Source organism: Molossus molossus, unplaced genomic scaffold (genome assembly GCF_014108415.1).
Source record: "Molossus molossus isolate mMolMol1 unplaced genomic scaffold, mMolMol1.p scaffold_m16_p_10, whole genome shotgun sequence".
NCBI lineage: Eukaryota > Metazoa > Chordata > Mammalia > Chiroptera > Molossidae > Molossus > Molossus molossus.
The window spans coordinates 69,118,779-69,137,597 of NW_023425345.1; the positions used below are offsets into that span (position 1 = coordinate 69,118,779).

General features: G+C 46.8%; 1 protein-coding gene across 1 annotated transcript in view; it reads left to right on the forward strand.

Moving 5' to 3' along the window:
* PPM1H (protein phosphatase, Mg2+/Mn2+ dependent 1H) overlaps nt 1-18,819 on the forward strand; it is a 252,941-nt gene that overhangs the window by 219,882 nt on the left and 14,240 nt on the right. Inside the window, exons 8-9 of the mRNA XM_036253170.1 lie at nt 1,386-1,493; nt 15,407-15,558. Of these exons, the coding sequence (XP_036109063.1) occupies nt 1,386-1,493; nt 15,407-15,558 (260 nt within the window). The remainder of the gene's footprint in view (nt 1-1,385; nt 1,494-15,406; nt 15,559-18,819) is intronic.

Here is an 18,819-nt window from a genome sequence, read left to right on the forward strand (position 1 = left end):
GGAGCCCCTCCCGCCTCCCAGCGGAGCAGAGGGTCTCTGCTGCCACCAGACCAGAAGTCCCCAGGCTTCACGTCAGTGTCAGCTTTGTACCCACTTTGATTCCTGTCTTTAAAAAACATGTCATGCTTTCGCTTCCACTCTTAGTGTAAGCTTGCCCACCTTCTGCTCTGAAACCAGCTCCAAACTCCACAGCCTTTTGGGGAAACAAGAAGGAGATGATGGTAATGTGTTAGATGGTCAAGTTTCTTAGCATTTATGAATTATTCTTTTTACCCAAGCGATACAGTGCGTATTCAAGCTCGGGTCTTTGAGCCATGACACTGCATGGGATTATTATTGGCAATCCAAGTGTTAGGCCATTGGGCTTCATTCCACCCAGAGTGACCTTCATCCCCCTGTGTTGACCTGTCTTGATGCTGCCTATCCTTCTGCACAGAAATCTAGTGCCACCTCCCGGGAACTTTCTCAGCAGAATTTTTGCCTCCTCTGAACTCACGCAACCTATGTCTTTCAACACTTGGCCATATTTTATATATCATTAGACATGTGCCTTTTCTCTCCTTTACCAAATTCCTTTATGGTAGGGACAAGTCCGTACACGTTTGTCCCCCACGGCATGTTGTCTGCACTTAGCAAGTGCTCACGAAATGTTTGGGTACCTCAAATCGGTGGCATCTGGGGGCATTAGGGCTGACTGCGTAGGCATTCGTGTGATAGTCTTGCTTCTTTAAAGCATTTGGAAACCAAAAGTGCGCAGGTGGTAGGGTCACAGCGAAGTGACACGTTCCTTTCCACCCAGACAGAATTTGTGGAGAATTCCTAAGGGTAGGTTACGAGTTGTTAATGGTTTGTTTTCTCCAGCCATAAGGTATAAAATATGAGTTTGGGGAGGATAGGAGCTGCCACTAACTTCTTTACATCTTTTACTAGAGCCCGTTACAGAACCAGAGACATAGCTGGTGTTCTGCAAGTACTTGTGGAGAGGGTGCACGACAGACAGGTGGACAGATGGACAGATGAATGGATGGATGCTGTTGGATTTGGTTTAACTGAAATTAGTGGCGGTAGACATCACACATGTATTGGATTTAGTTTATTGGACGCCCTTCCCTCCAGTCTCTACAAAAGAAAGCTGAAAAGAGACAACAGCAACCCATCAGACTTAAGATAATTGGTGGGAAAGCCACTTGTTAAGGACCTACGTGATCTTCGCGAGCCCTTCCTTGGGAACAGCTGCCCGCATACATTAGTAGCAAGGGGTGCAGAGAGAGAGGCAAGAGGGGCTGGAAGAGTATTGCTCCTCTCCCAGCCATGGCGGCTGTGCTGTAATGGGGTTTCTTCCTCTGTACGTGAGAGTTTCTCATGACCCTCTGCTTTCCTCCTAGGCCCGAGTGATGGCAACTATTGGAGTGACCAGGGGACTGGGGGACCATGACCTGAAGGTGCATGACTCCAACATCTATATAAAACCATTCCTGTCTTCAGCTCCAGAGGTACCACATGAGGGTTATGTTTCTATGGTGCATAGTAAAGTGTTTTCTGACTTTGTTCCTCCCATGACTCACCCCCCACATCCGGACAGTAGCCGGCTTGTGTCACATGCATGTCTGGAGTAGCCCTCATGTGTTTCCCACTCCATTCTCACTGTGACCAGCCCGCTGCCCTCTCACCTCCGTCCAGGTGGCTGCACACCCCCTGCTGGCATGCCCTGCCCCCAGTCCCTCCCGCATGGTGCTGCCAAGTAACGTTTCCAAACAACTACGCTGACCCTGTTGCCTAGAAGCTTTAAACAACACACGACAACCACCACCATAGAGTCTGGTCTCCTTTTCTTGGCATTCAAGGCTTAACCTTTAAGCTGATCTTTGCTCCCTGCTGCAGCCGGAAGGAATTTACTGTTTCCTACACATGACCTTTGGTTTCCGGTATTTACTTAAACTATTCCTTCCACCTAGAATGCCCTTCCTGCCCACCTCCATACATCCAAATTCTTTTTCTCTGGCCTTTAACTTTAAAGCTTCTCCTGTGGAGACTTCCCTGACTTCCTCCTCCCCGGATCAGAAGTAGTCCTTTCCCCCTCCTCCGGGTGTAGACAGAGCAGCTGCCTCCCAGTGTTCTCACTCTCTGCCTTGTGGCACAGTTGCTGATGTCTGTACTTTCTCCCCTCTTAGATTTTTAATTACCTAGGGAGCTGGTATCATTCAGTGGATGTCTGGAGAAGCTAGTTCAAAAGCAAGTCATAACTTTGGGTAAAAAAAATTACTTTTTGCCTAGCCAGTGTGTCTCAGTGGATTGCGCGTCGTCCCATGGACCGAGAGGTCCCAGTTTGAATCCCGGTCAGGGCACATGCCTGGGTTGTGGGCTCCATCCTCAGTAGGGGGCGTGCAGGAGGCAACTGATCGATGTATCTCTCTCACATCGATGTTTCTATCTCTCCCTTCTCTCTCTCTAAAATAATCAGTAAAAAAAAACAAAATTTATTTTTTTTAACAAGCCATTTTTCTTGCAATACAGGAAGCAATATCAAGTTCTGTTTCAGAGTATATAATTTAGCAAAGATTTTGCTTCTAAGTTATGGAAAAATCTAATAGTTTAGGGGCATATTTTCCCCCATAACAAGGATGCTGCAGGTGGGCGGCGGCTGTTGTCATAGTGTCTCCAATGTGCCAGGGCTGGAGTATCCTTGTCTGACGTTCGCTTCGTGGTTGCAGGATTGGTGCAGCGGCTCCAAGCATGACGTTTCCCTGCAGGGAAGGTGCGGGGGGCAGCCTCTCTGTCCCAACAGATACTCCCTTGCATCTCTTTGGCTGGGAGGAAGAGAGCTTTAACTTTTCCCTTTTCTATGGTAGAAGGGAGCCAGGGAGGAGGGAGGAGGGAAGCAGCGGTGTCTGCCTCCAGTATAATTAATAGCGAAAGCAGTGCCTTGCACTGGAAATGCCCAGCATGTTTAGCCAGAGCTCCATCTGCATGCCCCCCCCCCCAAGGGTAGGTGCTGTTTTAGTGAAGGCTCTTTCTGTTGGAGGAAAAACAAACCCACTCAACTCAAAAAAAAAAAAGGAAATGTTTATTTTGATGATATTGGAAGAGATGTTTATGGCGTCTACAAGAGGAACCCTTGAACAGCCAGGCTTCATGGGAGGGTGGTTCTGGGCCCACGGCGGTCCTGGAGAACCCAGCAGTGGGTGTCTGTCACCTTCGTGACGGTGTTCTGCCATTAATGGGACCAGCCATGTTCTACGTCTCTGCGGCCAGTCAACCCAGTTTCTCACTGTCCGGGTCCAGATTACCAGCGAGGAATCTTTTATACTCAGCTGCAGGTGACTTTCCCGCCTGCCGACCGCGCCTTCAGATTGTGTGTCCACTCCAGAGCGACGGAGGTGCTGTCACCTAGGCCCACCTCTGGCAGGGCTGGGAGCCCGGGGAGCTTCTTCTGTTGTTGGGCAGGCATCCAGCATGGCCCCAGCCACAGGAGGTTGGGAGGCCACCGAGAGGGAGATCTCTGTAAATGTTAGGCATGGAAGACACATATCCTGGGATCAGTAGGACTTCAGGTGAGCATGGCTTGTAGAAATAATAATGGCCACTCGTCAGGAGCTTGCAAATGTCTCTCCTTTAGCCCTTGCAACAATTCTGCATGATGAGCACCCTTACTACATAAAAGTGTCCAAGGTCCCTCAGAAGCCAGGGACCCCAGGTCCCTCAATTCTGGCCAACATCAGGATCCATGAATTACTGCTGAAACTGTTCCTGACCAGAGAAAAACAGTAAATACTAGACATATGACTTCTGTATTTGCCCCCTTGGGCGACAGGCATTTATCAGACATATTAAAGCCATCACCTGTCTATTTTTCAAACGGGACAGATGAAGTGTGACTCATGTTCCTGTGGTGGGGAGTGTCGCAGGAAACACAAATAACCATTCTGCTCCCCTCCCTGCCCCTGTACACACACACACACACACACTTTCTATATAAAGTGAGAAGAGGTTTGGTTTGGTCTGAGAACGATGTCTGTGCAGTTACATTGTAGCTCTTCCAGTCGCTCTGCTACTGTGGATCCCAAGAAGAGACTGACTGTAGGTTTACAACTTGGGCCTGTGTGGGAGACTCCCCTAGGACTGATGAAACTTCCCAGCTGGTTGATCAGAAACCTCAGGCCACCTGTCTTCGCTGATGCTGGTGTGCAGGAAGTGGATTCGTTGTTTCCACACTGGTGAGGAATGGGAAGGATTCAAAAGGAAACTGGCAACCTCTAGAATGTAAATGGTCTTAGAGAAGTGTAGAAAAAAGTGTTTTATAATAACAATAATAAGTCGCATCTGTTAACTACTTAGTCTGGGCCAGACAACATACTGTGGTTTTTGTTGTTGTTTGTTTGTTTTTCAATATATATAGCATGTTATTTAATTCTCACAGCTCTGTGAAGCATGTATGATTATTATACCCATTTTACAGAATGGGAAATTGAGGCCCAGGGAAGTGAAATAATTCCCCCCACATTGCAGTTATTAAGCAGCAGGGTGGTACTTATACCAAGGTCTAAGTCAATCAGTGTGTGTGGGGAAGAAAAGCCGACTTCAAGGAAATGTCTTTGGACGATGGCCAAGGAACCCACTGAGCGCTGCTTGGAGGGGCTCTGAAGAGAGACCTCTGACGTGGGACCTCAGTGGCCAGTTTTTCAGAGAAGTACTGCCAACCTCAGACTTAAGTTGTAGAAAACATTGATGTAGTAAGAAAAGTAGTTGGGAAGGACAGTAACGGCCTTTAGTGTGTGCCAGCCTGGGCCTGACGGAATTGTGCGAAATTAGATTGTGTACCTATAATTTAGCTTAATGGGTATGTAGCGTAGATCCCAATATTCCTTTGCACGAGATTAAAACTGTCGTACATTTTAAGTGCTTCCAGATGGAGAGGCCTTAGCCAGAGCCAGGAAGGCAGAAGGGGGGGCCGGTTAGAGGGAAGAGCAGGAGCCGCTGTAATTGGCTACTATGGAGGAGTACGGGGGGACCCCCACCCCCATCTTGGGACAGGGACTCCTTTTCCCTGTGTGGTAGTGGTACAGCCAGGCCCTGGAGAAACAGCTGGGGCTTCTGCTGGGAGCCCAGGAAGCCAGGTAAATTGATTTAAACCATCGAATGAAGAATCACTGACTCCCTTCCTGTTTCCATCCCGCCCACCCTATCCTGGCTTGCTAACTGTGACTTCCTAAGAACATTCCTGTGCGGTGCGTGTCTTTGCCAAGCATGGATCTTTATTTCACACTGGGGCTCTAAATTTCAAACCCAGCTCAGTCTGGTAGCTTTAATGGTGGGGTGGGGGAGAGGTGATTTAGTTCTAAGAAAAGAGGCTCAAAAACCTTCTTGGAAATCAGCATTGTTCCCTTCATCATTGTAGCTCCTAATTCGACTCGATGAGTTAAATAGAAATAAATCAAAAACATGTGGATCACATTTACGTAAAAAATGCACAGGGTTTTAAAAATTAGTGGAGGGTTTCTAGCCAAACACATTTTCGGTTTTGCTGAACACAAGGCGCTGGAAAAATCTCGAGTTTGCCAAACCCGAGGAGCAGCCTCCAGGTTTGCCGAGCCGCCCTCAGATCTCCGAGGTCTACGCAGGGACTGCCCGCCAAGAGCCGAATTCTGCAAGGGGCCCGCCAACCAGCACAGGCCTGTGGGTCAGAGGCCGGAGGCGGGGGACTCTCCTCTAGTCCCAGCCCCTGGTTGTCGCTGCCCCAGCCAGGTCTCCCGTCCCCTCGCTCAGTGAAGCTCATTGCCATTCACCTTTCTCACACCACCCTGAGCGCGTTCCTGTGGAGAAGACAGGATTTGTGAACCAGAGGCCCTGGAGCCCAGGCGCTGCGCATCTTCTTTCCCTGTGCCCCAGCCCAGCCGGCACACTTTGTGCTGCATGGTGCAGGCAGTAGGCCCAGGCCTGCAGCCCAGACTTCCAGATGTTCTGTGCTCCACGCCCCTTCCTGGCCGCGACAGGTCCTCCCCCGAGCTAGGATTCCTCTTCATGTTGCTCACGCTTTCCAGCCTCCACTCTAAGACCGTGCCGTCGCCTTGAGCCTCGTTTTGAGCTCTTGGAAGAACGAGGTCTCTTTCTGCACCGGGGCTGCTTTGCAGAGCCTCCCCTCCTCAGCTCAGCGCCCTCCCGCCCCTGCCAGACTGAACCACGGGAGCCCCACTTTCTCGGCTTGTTTCCCGCTCCTCAGCGCTCAGGATTCCTGGCAACTGTTTGTAACTCCGGTTCTCTCAGCTCATTCCTGGTTCTCCTCACCGAGACGCCATTTTTCCTTTGATCTGAAAGAAACAGCCTTGTCTAAGGGAAGGAAGAGCTTAGACTCCAGACGGTGAAGTCCAGCCGCAGCCCCCCTGGCCCGCACACGTGGCCTCAGCCTGTCCCGTCCTCCAGGTGGCATGGAAATGCCCGTGTGAACAGGGTGTGAGAAAGCAAACGAGAACATCTACAGAGCTGCCTGGCCCTAGGCCTGCTGTGGTCGGTAAACACGGGTCTTCCTTCCTGCCGCCTTCTGGAAGGTGCCACATTAGGGGTTCCCAGGACCGACTTCCATATTGAGAGAGAATAACTAATTTGTTTGGGGCTCCCCTGTTGTCTCCCATGAAAACAGGAACATTTAAGATCTCACAATGACATCATAACATTTAGCCTTCTGGATCATGGTAGCTTTTCATGCCCCGAGCCAGAATCCCACTTGGGGAAGGAGCGTGTTTTACTGTGTCGCGTCCTCTCTGCAGTCTGGCTGCGTCACAAGAACATGTTGGCACGTGATGGCGTGGGCACCGGCTGTGCTATTGAAGTGAGCAGTGTGATTGTCTATGTGAAGAGTGTGATCGTCAGTAGGTTAAAAAGGTTCTATGTGTATGTGTGCACATATACACGTCTATTTATATAAACCTTGAAGGAAGTTTTCTAAAATGGTCACAGTAATTATCTGTGGGCAGAAGAGGAAAAACTTGTTTTAAAAAATTCCCTAGATCCCTCAAAAATACCTTGGGAGGCAGTGTTGTCCAGTGGTTAGAAACTCAGACCGGTCATCAGTCTTGGCTCGAAGCTCTGTCTCTTCACTTTAAGTAGCTGGGTGACCTTGAGGAAGTTACTTTACCTAAATCTCAGCTTCCTTTTCAATAACGAGAGGACAATGGGGTTGTTATACCCAAGAGCCTAAGGAACAAATGACACGTGTAGAGTACTTAGCACAGGGCCTGGCATAATAAATATTAGCTCCTAGTTTCTCTCCACATTCCATCGAAACCACGCATTTCCCTGTCCTTCACAAAGGGGTCCTGGGCCAGTCGCGTGTGTGAGGAGAACACCGGGAAACACGTCCTCGAGGAATTAGAATTTTTGGCCAGTTGGGAGGTGAGACTAGCTAAAGAATAATCAACCATAAAGCCTGTGATTCCTGTTTCCTAAGAGACCGAGGCAAGTCAGAGAAGGAGAGACAACCCTATAATCTAGAGAAGGACAAGAAAAAGGAGGAAGCAGGAGTGAGTCTGGTGTGAAGTCAGATGTGCCTCACAGGGCCACAGAGCTTGGAAGATGAACTTGAAAGGCTATTAGCTCTAATGAAGCAAATTATTGTGAAGGGTCTTGAACTGGACCCACAGCAGGGGAGAAGGTCTGTAGCAGGGGAGGAGTGTGACGAATGCGGGGGAGGGAGGCCTCGCCTGTAACAGCAGGTAGACGGGCGGGGGTGGGCAGGGAGACGCAGACTGGGAGGCCACTGGAGCTGAAACTCCGAGCATGCCCGGCTGAGCCGAGGCAGGGACTGAAAACTAAGAGGAGGCACATCTGAGAGACGTTTCTCAGACGTTACATATCTGAGAGCAATGTAACGAGAACTGCTGGCTGATCTGATTTAAAGGTAAAGCAGAGTGAAGTTAAAAATGTAATTATAGAAAACTTGGCTACACTGTCTTGTGACTCACTGTGGTTACTTTCCTTTTTTTTTTTTTTTTTTTTTCTTTATTGATGTTTAGAGAAGAAGGGAGAGGGAGAGAGAGAGAGAAATATCAATGAGAGATGGGGAGCGGGCCCACAACCTGGGCCTGGGCCCTGACCGGGAATTGAAGTGTCGACTTCTTGGTGTGTGGGTCGATGCTCAACCACTGAGCCACACCAGCCGGGCCTGTGGTTACTTTCCATCTTGATGGCCAGAAGTAGCAACTAGAAGAATAAAGAGTAGCAGTCATTTCATTATTTATACAATGTATCCTCTCAATCAGGGCATTTTTGAGAGTCAAATAGGACACTGTTAATAATTCTGCTGAGAAAACTGCTCAAACTGAAACTCTCAGGCAGACAGGGATAGACAAATGGTCTCCGCATCTGCCTCACCTGTCCCTGTGTGCTGACACGATCCAATCAATTTACACGGCATCCATGAACTTTCACTCACAGGCCGGGGTTTCTCCTGACCCATCCCCATAAATGGGCCTTTTAGAGAGTACAGACTTACTCCTCAAATGATTCATGAGCTAGATTCAAGCCCATTTGTTCACTGATTATTCAGTGAGCCTTTGATTCAGTGGTGAACAAGAGAAGCTCAGAGAAAGGGGTAGGTCCTGGGAGACTGCAACATGTAAACTAGGAATTCCTCCCTGTAGCTTATTTACCCCGCTGAGTTGCAGGTACCGGACCGGTGGAAAAATGGAACACTGGGGACAACTTCAGCCCACTCTTCACATTACCTCGTGTTTTAGCTGGTCAAGAAACTTTCTGAGCTATCGGATTGCACCTACCCTCCAAAGTCAAATGTTTGTTTTGTCTGTAGACTCCAGAAGGAAAAAAGAAACCCTCAAGAATACCTGTGGTACATTTAAAGTATAAAATTATACCCACAGCCAAAACAACCAACTCCTTTGGGCAGCATGAGCAGCCAACATATTTGTAATATTTACACATCCCTTGATTCATTCACAGTCAGCTGCTTTGACGCCATGGGTCGGTCACATCAAGGTCTGACCCACCCTGTGATGAAGGAGTAGGATATTGTCAGAGCTGTAAGCATCCCCAGTAGCCACTTAGTCCTGACCTTTCATTTCACACAGGGAGACACTGAAGATTTGAGAAGTCATGCCTCGTCCCTCACCACTTCCCAGAGGAAACCCAAACTTTAGCCAAACCAAACTATGGAAAGCCGCCAAGCCCCTTGCCTCTCTCACCCCATGCTCTGGCCCTGCAGTTCGGACGTGGAAGGCATTGATGTCCAGCTCCTCCTCCCTAACCCTTGCCATCTGATGAACCATTACTCTTCTCAGCGTTTCAGCAGGGATGCTAGACTGAAATGTGAAGAAAAAGTGGTTTTGCTTTATCTCTTAAGGGGCAGAGGTGGGTCTCAAACCCAAGTCTTTGCCACCAGATTCCGTGTGTGCTCATGACACTGTCTGGTGGAGACAGAATCACAGTAGAGAATTTGGCTGCAGTGTTGGTGCCAGATGCCAATACTGACATATGCTACCTGGTTTACAGAACCACAGGAGACACACTAGAGTTTTACTTTCTTCTGGTACAAGTGCCATGTGCAGGGTTCTGTGGGTTGAGCTTTTGGGTTGGCCACATGGGGTAGAGGGGACAAGACTTTGTACTCTCCTATTCCCTACCTCCTGTTGGCAGCCTTTACCTTGAGGGTGACCTGACTCTTCTGCCCAGAACTCTACTGAGAGTCCCAATCACTGTTATTTTAAGTGAGGCTCTTGGAACTGAACCCCAGGTCCCTTGAGCCCACTCTAACTCATCTCCTTCCATCGACTAGGTTACTTTCTGGTGTATCACCCTGAGATCAATGATACGAAAAGTAACATGTAGTGCATTAGAATTTGTAATTACCACCCACATGATCTCATTTGATCTTTGTAACAGTGTTGTGAGTGAAGTAGACACCAGTATTACAATATTTTTCATGATCTTTTTTTTTTTTTTTTTTAAAATTTTTAACACTGATTCCAGAGATGAGAAACTGACAGCTAAAGAAAATAAATGGCTTGTCTCAAGTCCCAAAGCCAGTTAGAAAGTGAGGCCTGAGCTGCGGGAGCTCGTTGTCCCACAGGGAGGACTTCAAGGGAGAAAAGGTTTGGAGAATCCGCTGAGCGGATAAAGACTTAGTAAAAGCTGCGAGAGCATCCTAGAGAAGCAGACAATATTTGGCAAATGGAAGAATTGATGGATTCTTTTTTAAAGTAGTTTTAAGAAGCCAGCATCAGCTTACAGTAGCCTGAGCTCCCAACCTGCCTCTGAAATTTCATAAGTACTAGAGCAAAGATGGGAACACACCCCAGACAGACGCCGGGGCAGCAGCCTTCGGCTGAGCATGGGTGGCGGTGCCACATTAGAGGGCTGCTTGTCACGAGCGCCCACGGAAGAGGTGGCCGGTGATGACACTGAGGACGGCTCGCAGTGCTAAGTGCTCTGGAGCCGAGGGCCCAGCGAGAGCTGTCAGCAGTGGCCCATTCAGGGCCATGTTAGCCAAGGCTCCTGTGTCTGTCCTGTGCCCCCCCCCAATCCTGCTGTCCCCCTAACACTGTTGTTTGTTAGCAGCTCTAGTACCAGGGAAGAGAAGGAAAGAGTCTGCTACTTCTGTTAAATATCAGTATTACTTTTTTTGTTTTTAATTTTTAACTCATCTTTATTGTTGAATGTATTACAGATGTTCCCCCCTTTTTTCCCAATTGACCCCTCCTCCCCAATCCTGCCCCCTCCTGCCTTCCCCACACTATGGTCGCTGTCCATTGGTTATGCATATGTGCATAGAAGTTCTTTGGTTTATCTTATCCAGTCCTCCCTCCCTGCTTCCCTTTGAGGTTCATCAGTCTAACAACCGATTTGTACTTCTTAATTGTGGGGGCTGGGGAGCTGAGTGAAAAGTATTACATTTTGATGACTGATGGGGTTAACAAGCTAAGTCTGCGGGGTCACCGTGAGCTTAGAGGCCTTCTGAATGGATCTCATATGTTGATTTTTTTTGTTCCTCTCGTCTTCCCCTATTTATTCGTTGTCTCAGCAAATATGTCCTGTGAAAGATACTGTTAGGCCCCCACCAAAAAAATGCAAAATGGGTATCTCTGGCCTCCAGAGGTTGAATTGGGGGTGGGGGAGATAAGATGACCGACTTAAGCAGGTCAAGGGTGAATGTCCAACAAGGAAAATGATTCCCTTGGTTATTGATTGAATGGTTACCAGTGCTGGGCCCTGTGCTCTGTTGTGGAGACAGGAACAGACAGGGCAACTCAGAACTTGCCCCTAGGAGCCCACTGCCGGGACAGTTTTCCAGGTGTGGTTTGCCCCACCCCTTGCACAGAATCACCTGGTCCCCATTTAACCAGGCTGATGCCTGGACTCAGAGCTACACAGTCAGAATTTTTTTTTAATCCTCACCCGAGGACATTTTTCCATTTTTTGTTCAGATAGAGCGGGAGGGAGAGAGAGGAAGAGAGAGAGAGGGAAACATCGATGTGAAAGGGACACATTGAGTGGCTGCCACCCGCACGACCAACCAGGGCCAGGGACAAACTGAACCAAGGTACGCGCCCTTAGCGGGAACCGAACCCGGGTCTGTACTGCCGACGCTCCAACCGCTGAGCCAAACCGGCCAGGGCCACAGTCAGAATTTTTAAAGGTGAACCCTTGAATCTTAATTTGTTTAGCACCAAGGGATTCTTAAACACATTAAAATTTGAGAATAACTGACTTTGTGGAGGAGACAGACAAACGAACCCAGACTGGATCAGTAGGTAAACACAACTCATGTCTTGCACATGAAGCTGGGGTGCAGAGCATTCTGTGGAAAGGCTGCCTAGTGGACGCGGAAGGACTGTGCCTGCAGAGGACGGCGAAGAAGACGCTGCGCTTCTGTCTCTTCGGGGGCGCTGTGGCGACAGGGTGCCGGACTCGCTCTTGATCCAGAGGGCATTGTTCCCCGAAGGAAGAAAGGGAGGCCCAAGAAGGGACGGGTGGACAATCAGCTCACTCCTTCAGCGCTCTGTTCAAGTAGTGCTCTCCTAGAGGGGCCCCACCGAGCCCCGTCTTCCGAAAGGACTCCCTGGCCATGTCCTTACCCTGCCTGGTTCCTCAGAGCATCTATCGTCTGACATCAGAATTTGTCTCTCTCAGCCACTGACTTAGAAGCTATGAGAGACTTTGTCACTGTTGTGCACAGCTGTATCTCCAGTGTCTGGAAAAGTAGTTGGTACATAGTATATGCTCAGTAAACATGGGATGAAGGGTCCAGGAGGGCAGATGGAGCCACACAGGCCTCACCTCTCAGAAGCTCAAATTAAATGAGAAGCTGCGAGACTCTCAAGGCTTCCTTGGCAGATGGTAATGCGGGAAGGAGCCGCTGGAAGCCCTCAAGCTCTCCAGCTCCCCAGCTCCCCTTCAGACGAGCATGGGAGTAACACCCCCCTCCCCTCCCGAGGCCTGCGGAGACTCTTCTGGAGACTCTTCCTGGTGTCCGAATCCTGGGGAGCTTCTGAACCTATTAGTTTGATGTGAGGCTTCCCGGAACATTAAGAAGCTATTTAAGGAATGGAACAGGGAACTTTGGGGAGATGAGTGTGGTCTGACTGGGGAGGGCCGGCTCCAGCTTCGGAGACGGGAGGTCAGGACTCGGGAGCCCGCTGGAATCCTTTGAAGCCGAGGCCGCTGGGGAGGACGAGCAGGCGGTGGATGTCTCGCTCGGAGTCCACTTTTTCTGAAGGCTTTTTCACAAAATGTTCTGCATCCCAGGTTAATGTATAAGACATGAGTTGTAAGTGGAAAGTTGGCAAAGTCCTTTGGAAATTGGCTAAAGGGCAGGAAACAAAGGGTAGCAGTAAAAAAAAAAAAAAAAAAACCTAAAAGGATGTTAATTAGGGAGTGCCTCAGGGAATACTGTTGAGACCAGCTTTTTATTATTTACATAAAAATTACTTGGAGAATGTATTGAAAGGGATTTTCATGCTGGCTAATGAAACTTGCATTAGAGAGCTGTGTGTGGAAATGTGAATAGTGGAATTAAGGGAGGATTCAGTTTATTGACAGAGTTGAAAAGGAGTGTTTTCTAACATATTTCTCTTTACCAACCCACACCCGTTCTGTTCACCAGATTGTCAGCTGAGTAGTGGGCAGGAGAGCTTCAGCTTAACAACTCAAATCTCCGCATCCCTGGGGCCCGCGGAAAGTGCTCGCGGAGCTGGGCGTCCTGCACTCAGGGCAGGGCCTGGAAAGAACGAATGTTGTATTCAGACCTGGAAAGCTCTCTCTCAGAAAGAGCTGGAAGGCAGACAGAATCTGCTACTTAGCTACAAGCCTAAGATCAGGACACCTGACATCCACTTCCCTTTACTTAACCTTTTCTATCCTGTGGTGCTCAGATTATCACAGAAATTCGCTGTGGAAATACCCCAACGGGAAGCTAGCAGTCTCTCTTAAGCAAAGTTACTGCAAGCACAGTGAACCAGGACAGGAAGTTGGGAGCCCAGAACTGACCTTTGCTATCTTCTCTATAGCCTACCCCAGGGAATAGTCTGCGTAGGCGTCACAGGCCACTGAGCCCTTGATTTCCCTCTTACAAACCAGCAGGAATCCTCTACCGCCGTGGCCCGTGGCCCGGCAGCCTCAGGAGCACGAGGGAGCAAGTTAGAAATGCCGCCTCTCCACTCCTGCCCCAGAACGGAGTTAGAAGCTGCATTTTAGCAGGATCCCCAGCTGATTTCTGTGCATCTGAGCAGCACCGCTCTGAGACACCCGGGAACCACAGAAAACAAAGCTGAGGGGATTTGGTTGCTTCTTAGAGTGAAAATCGGACCACGTGAGTTCAGTGGTCTATGGATAGAATTCCGGCATTTGGGACTTTCCGGTCTGTAAATCTAGGATTCTCCCCTCTTGTTTTCTTTAATTTGGCCTCATAAGGCACCTTGCCTTCTCTGGAATGTAAACATCCTTAAGTGAAAACGCCTTTTCAGAAAGCGTTAAAAGCCAGTGCAGTGCTGTCTACCCCTGAGTGCTCTCCCCAGAGTGTGGTCTGTGCACTGGGCCATTAGCTAGCTGTTACCATCTATTTTACAGGCCTGGTACCTGCCACGGCGGCCTGGTACCCGGAGGCTGCTTTTCAATTTTGCTCATTTTCCAAGGGCTCCGTGGTTAGGTGTGGGGCACTTGGATTTTTCCTGCTGCTGGGTGTAGGCTGTTAGCCCGCGGGACCAGTCCCATGGCAGGGTGTCAGTGGCCTGGGAAAACCTTTCTAAAAAACCTTTCGGAGACATAGATTTGAACAGTGAGTATTCTCTCGAGATCTGAGAGGGTGTAACGATGACTGTGATAGGCCCCGGAGCAGCTATCTGTACTGCCTCCTCCTCCCTCTCCCTCCGCTCCCCTCCCCGGGCCCACAGCTTCACTCAGATCTGTTTTTAGAAAACAGGCAGGAGCAGTCAGGGGGTTGAAGGAGCTGGAAAATGGGAGAAACTGACCAGCCTCTGACCTAGCTTGAGGTGGTGTAGGCAGTTGCTGGTTCTGGCAAATTAGCAGGAAACAACAATGAAATCCCAAAGTCTTCCTCCCCCACCACCAAAGCAGGTGAAATAGGGTTGGGAACTAACCCAAATAAGGCTTCATTTTTATTCTTATTGGTTCTGCCAAGATTGCTCTGTTCTTCTCAGAGAGTTTAGGTGGATGTTGAAATAGCCAAGTCATTCCAGGTGCTAGAGGTGAGGAAAGACGTCAAGTTTGCCAAGACCCACTTCGGAGATTCAGACTTAGCGTGTGAACACGTGCCTGCTGTAGTTTAGGCTAGATCGAGGCCCCTCAAACCTGAGTGTAGCATCAGAGTCCCATCCTTCCATGAGGTGAGTCCCCTGGGCCTCAAACAGGTAAGCCAAAAGGTGATTCAGAGGTGACGAATCTGCTGTTCGTCCTGGACCAATACATACAGAGCAGCTACTAAGGATCCTCTACTGGCCTTATCTCCCCCACAGACTGAGAGCTTAGAAGGAGGGGGATCTGCTATTCATCTTTATACTCAGAGCACCTGGCCCAGAGCAGGCCCTTAATTAATGTTTGTGGAATAGATGTGCAAAGGAAGGAAGCTAGCCTCTGGCTGTTCTTCCGACCAGCGTAGCATGTATTGTAAGTCAGTGTTCCAGCAACACCTCAGGCATTACATTTTCAGTTCATTTCTTCTTTGTCAAACTATTAAGCCCACCTGTTGGGCCCCGTATATCTGGACAGCATGTCTCAAAGGAGGCTACCCTGGCCACAGAACTTGCTGCAGAATCAAGGACCTCACAGTGCATGCCTGCAAACCACTGGGCTGGGCAGGGAAAGGAAATGGAAATCTGAAGTCAGTTTGTTAGGGCCAATAATGTGCTCACAACTTCTTAAGCAGGTGTATTCCCATTCGTTTCAGGTAAGAGTCTATGATCTCTCCAGATATGAGCATGGAGCAGATGATGTGCTGATCCTGGCCACTGATGGACTGTGGGATGTCTTATCAAATGAAGAAGTGGCAGAAGCAATCACTCAGTTTCTTCCTAACTGTGATCCAGATGACCCTCACAGGTTAGTGCCTCTCTATGATTTGTAGGGTAATTTCTTGAGCAGTGTTTTACAGTGTGACTGAAATTAATAGTAGCCATAGTATTTTCAACATGCATGATTTATAGTAGAGCTGATAGGGATGGTTTTGTAACTAAACTGCAGAAGGGACTATACTTCCTGTTAGAAGTACATTCACAGCCAAATAAAAATCCTCCTTAATTTAAACCTAGGTGCAAGTGGTAAAAGAATTAGATTTGTAAGATATTTCAATATCTTAGTTCATATCCACGAAAGTGGTAATAATTTGTGATCCTCCTGATAAGACTGATAGCAAATGCTCCCAGCATATATTTTCATTCACTGGGGAATTGTTTCTTTCAAGAAACATTGAGAAAGGAGAAAAGGAAGGTAGACATTCCTTTACAGCATAATAGCAGTGTAACTTTCCTAAACAACTTTAGGTGACTCTCAGATATAAACAGAAATCCCCTATGGAGATATGGTTTTCACTTAGAACACAAGGACACAGGTACCATGAGTAAAAGCCAGCAGAAACATCAGATAGCAGAGATGGACCTGTAAATACTTCATTATTGGATTTATCAGTCAAAAATATAAATATTTTAACATGTTTCAGAAATGTTTTTAAAAGCATTGCAAATAGGAATAAGGATAAAAGGCTAAAATATCTGCAGAGATTTTAAAAATAAGGAAATGGAACTTCTGGAGATGAAAAATATAAAATAGGAACTAAAAATTCACTGGATTAGAGCGATTAAAGACAATTGAAGAGAACACTAGTGGACTGGAAAATAGATCTAAATAATCCAGAATATAGCTCAGAGAAACAAAGAGAAAGAAAATGTGAAATGAGATTAAGAAACTAAGAGGATAACCTAAGATACTATCATTAGAATTCCAAAAGGGTATTCTATAGCAGATGGGAAGAAAAAAAGTTCTAGAATTGTTGAACAGTACTAATCTTAAGATCCAGGAAGTCCAACAAATCTCAAGCAGAAGAGATGAAGAGAAAATTATAGTAGACATTTTGTAATGAAACGGAAAAACTTTAAACAAACAAAAAAGACACTAAAAGCAGCTAGAAAGGCAAAACAGATACATGGGAATAGCATTTAGACTGACAGCTGACTTTTCAAAAACAATAGGAGCCAAAAGACAGTAGAATTATATCTTCAATTGGCTAAGAATTCATTTTTTAGAATTTTCACGTGTAGTAAAAATATCAATAAAGAAGATGCAATAAAGACATTTTAAGGCAAAACAAAAAGAAAAAATTTACTGCCAGCCAATCTCTTCTGAAGAAAAATCTAAAATGTGTACTCAGATAAGAAGAAGAAATGATCCCTGATGGGAGGTCTGAGAGTAAGATGGATTATTAAGATATTCATTTAATATGTAGGTATACTTAAACTTACATTATATAGTGGTATTAAAAATGGTAGAATTAGCCTGGCCGGTGTGGTTCAGTGGTTTAGCATCGACTCATGCACCAAGAGGTCACTGGTTCGATTCCCAGGCAGGGCACATGCCCAGGTTATGGGCCAAAACCCCAGTGGGGGGCATGCAGGAGGTGGCCAATCAATGTTCTCTCTCATCAATGTTTCTCTCTCTCTCTCTCTTTCTCTCCCTTCTTCCTCTCTCTCTCAAATTCAAAAAAGAAAAATAATTTTTAAACCAAACTTCTAAACAACTTGTAAATAAAAAATATGCAACAAAAAATTAGTAATTACTTGGACATGAATAATAAGAATGCTACATATCAGAACTTTAAAGGCTGGATTTTGAGCCTTTGTTCCCTAATTTGATGTGCTATGCATAGAGGAAGACTCCACTCACCCCTAACCTGCCAGAAGTTACCATGTCGTAGGATAACTTTTTACAGAGCTCCACCCTGTTTCACAAGGAACTCCTACCATAAGTTCTGGACTCCTGACCACAGAAAAAGAAAAAGAGACCCTTAACTGTACAGAAAGGTATTTCTCAGAATAAGTCCTTGAGGTTGACTTGTATTACTGGGCTACTTCTGCCTGTATTATCCACGTAAACATGTAGGAAAATATTCTTGTAACTTCAAGGTCCTAAGGAGCCAAAGGAGTGGAGCTATCATCTGTGGACTGTGTGCTCTTTCCCCGCATGCAGGCTGTTAGTAAGAAATTGTCCTAATTTAAAAGTTTAGGACCGCGGTCCTTATTTCCACCACAGCATTTTATTTAAGAAGTGAAAAAAAACACAATAAACCCAGGAGAAGTAATGAAAGGAAAAATTAAATATAACAAAATAGAGAACAAATATACAATGAAAATAAATGACAAAGCTAAAATTTGGTTGTTTGAAACACTAGTACATTAGGGAAATACAAGTCAAAACCTCGTGGGATACCACCTCACACTCATTAGGACAGTTATTTCTAAGACACACACAGAGACACGTCCAGAAAATAAATAAGTGCGGGTGAGGATACAGAGAAATTGGGACCCTTATGCATTGCTGCTGAGAATGTAAAATGGTACCGCTCTGGAAAACTCTGGAGGTTCCTTGAAGAATTAAACCTAGAATTACCATATGATCCAGCAGTTCTGCTTCTGGGTGTACACTTGAAAGAGGTGAAAGCAGCAACTCAAAGATATTTGTACACCCATATTCACAGTAGCATTATCTATAGAAACAAAAAGGTAGAAGTAACCTAAGTATCCACAGATGAATAAATAAAATATAGTATATACATGCAATGGAATATTAATCAGCCTTAAAAAGAAATGAAATTCTCACACATATTACAAAACGAATGAGCCTTAAAAACATGCTAAGTCACAGCAGGACAATTATTGTATGATTCCATTGCTGTGAGGTAACTAGAGAGGTCAAGTTCATAGAGACAGAAAGGAAATGGTGGTTGCCATGGGCTGGCGGTGGGGGTGAAGATGGGGCGTTGGTGTTCAATGAGTAGAGTTTCCATTTAGAAAGATGAAAAAGTTCTGGAGATGAATGGTGATGGTTGCATAAAAATGTGAACATACTTAATGCCACAAAACTGTACACTAAAAGATGGTTAAATGGTAAATTTTATGTTGTGTATAATTTTACCAAAAAAAAAACTCCTCAAAAAAAGCAAATATAAAGACACTAACAAAGTTCCGGGCAGGTGTTGCTTAATGGTTGAACATCAACCCACGCACCAAGAGGTTACCAGTTCGATTCCTGGTCAGGGCACATGCCCAGTTTATAGGCCCGATCCCCAGTGGGGGGCATGCAGGAGGTGGC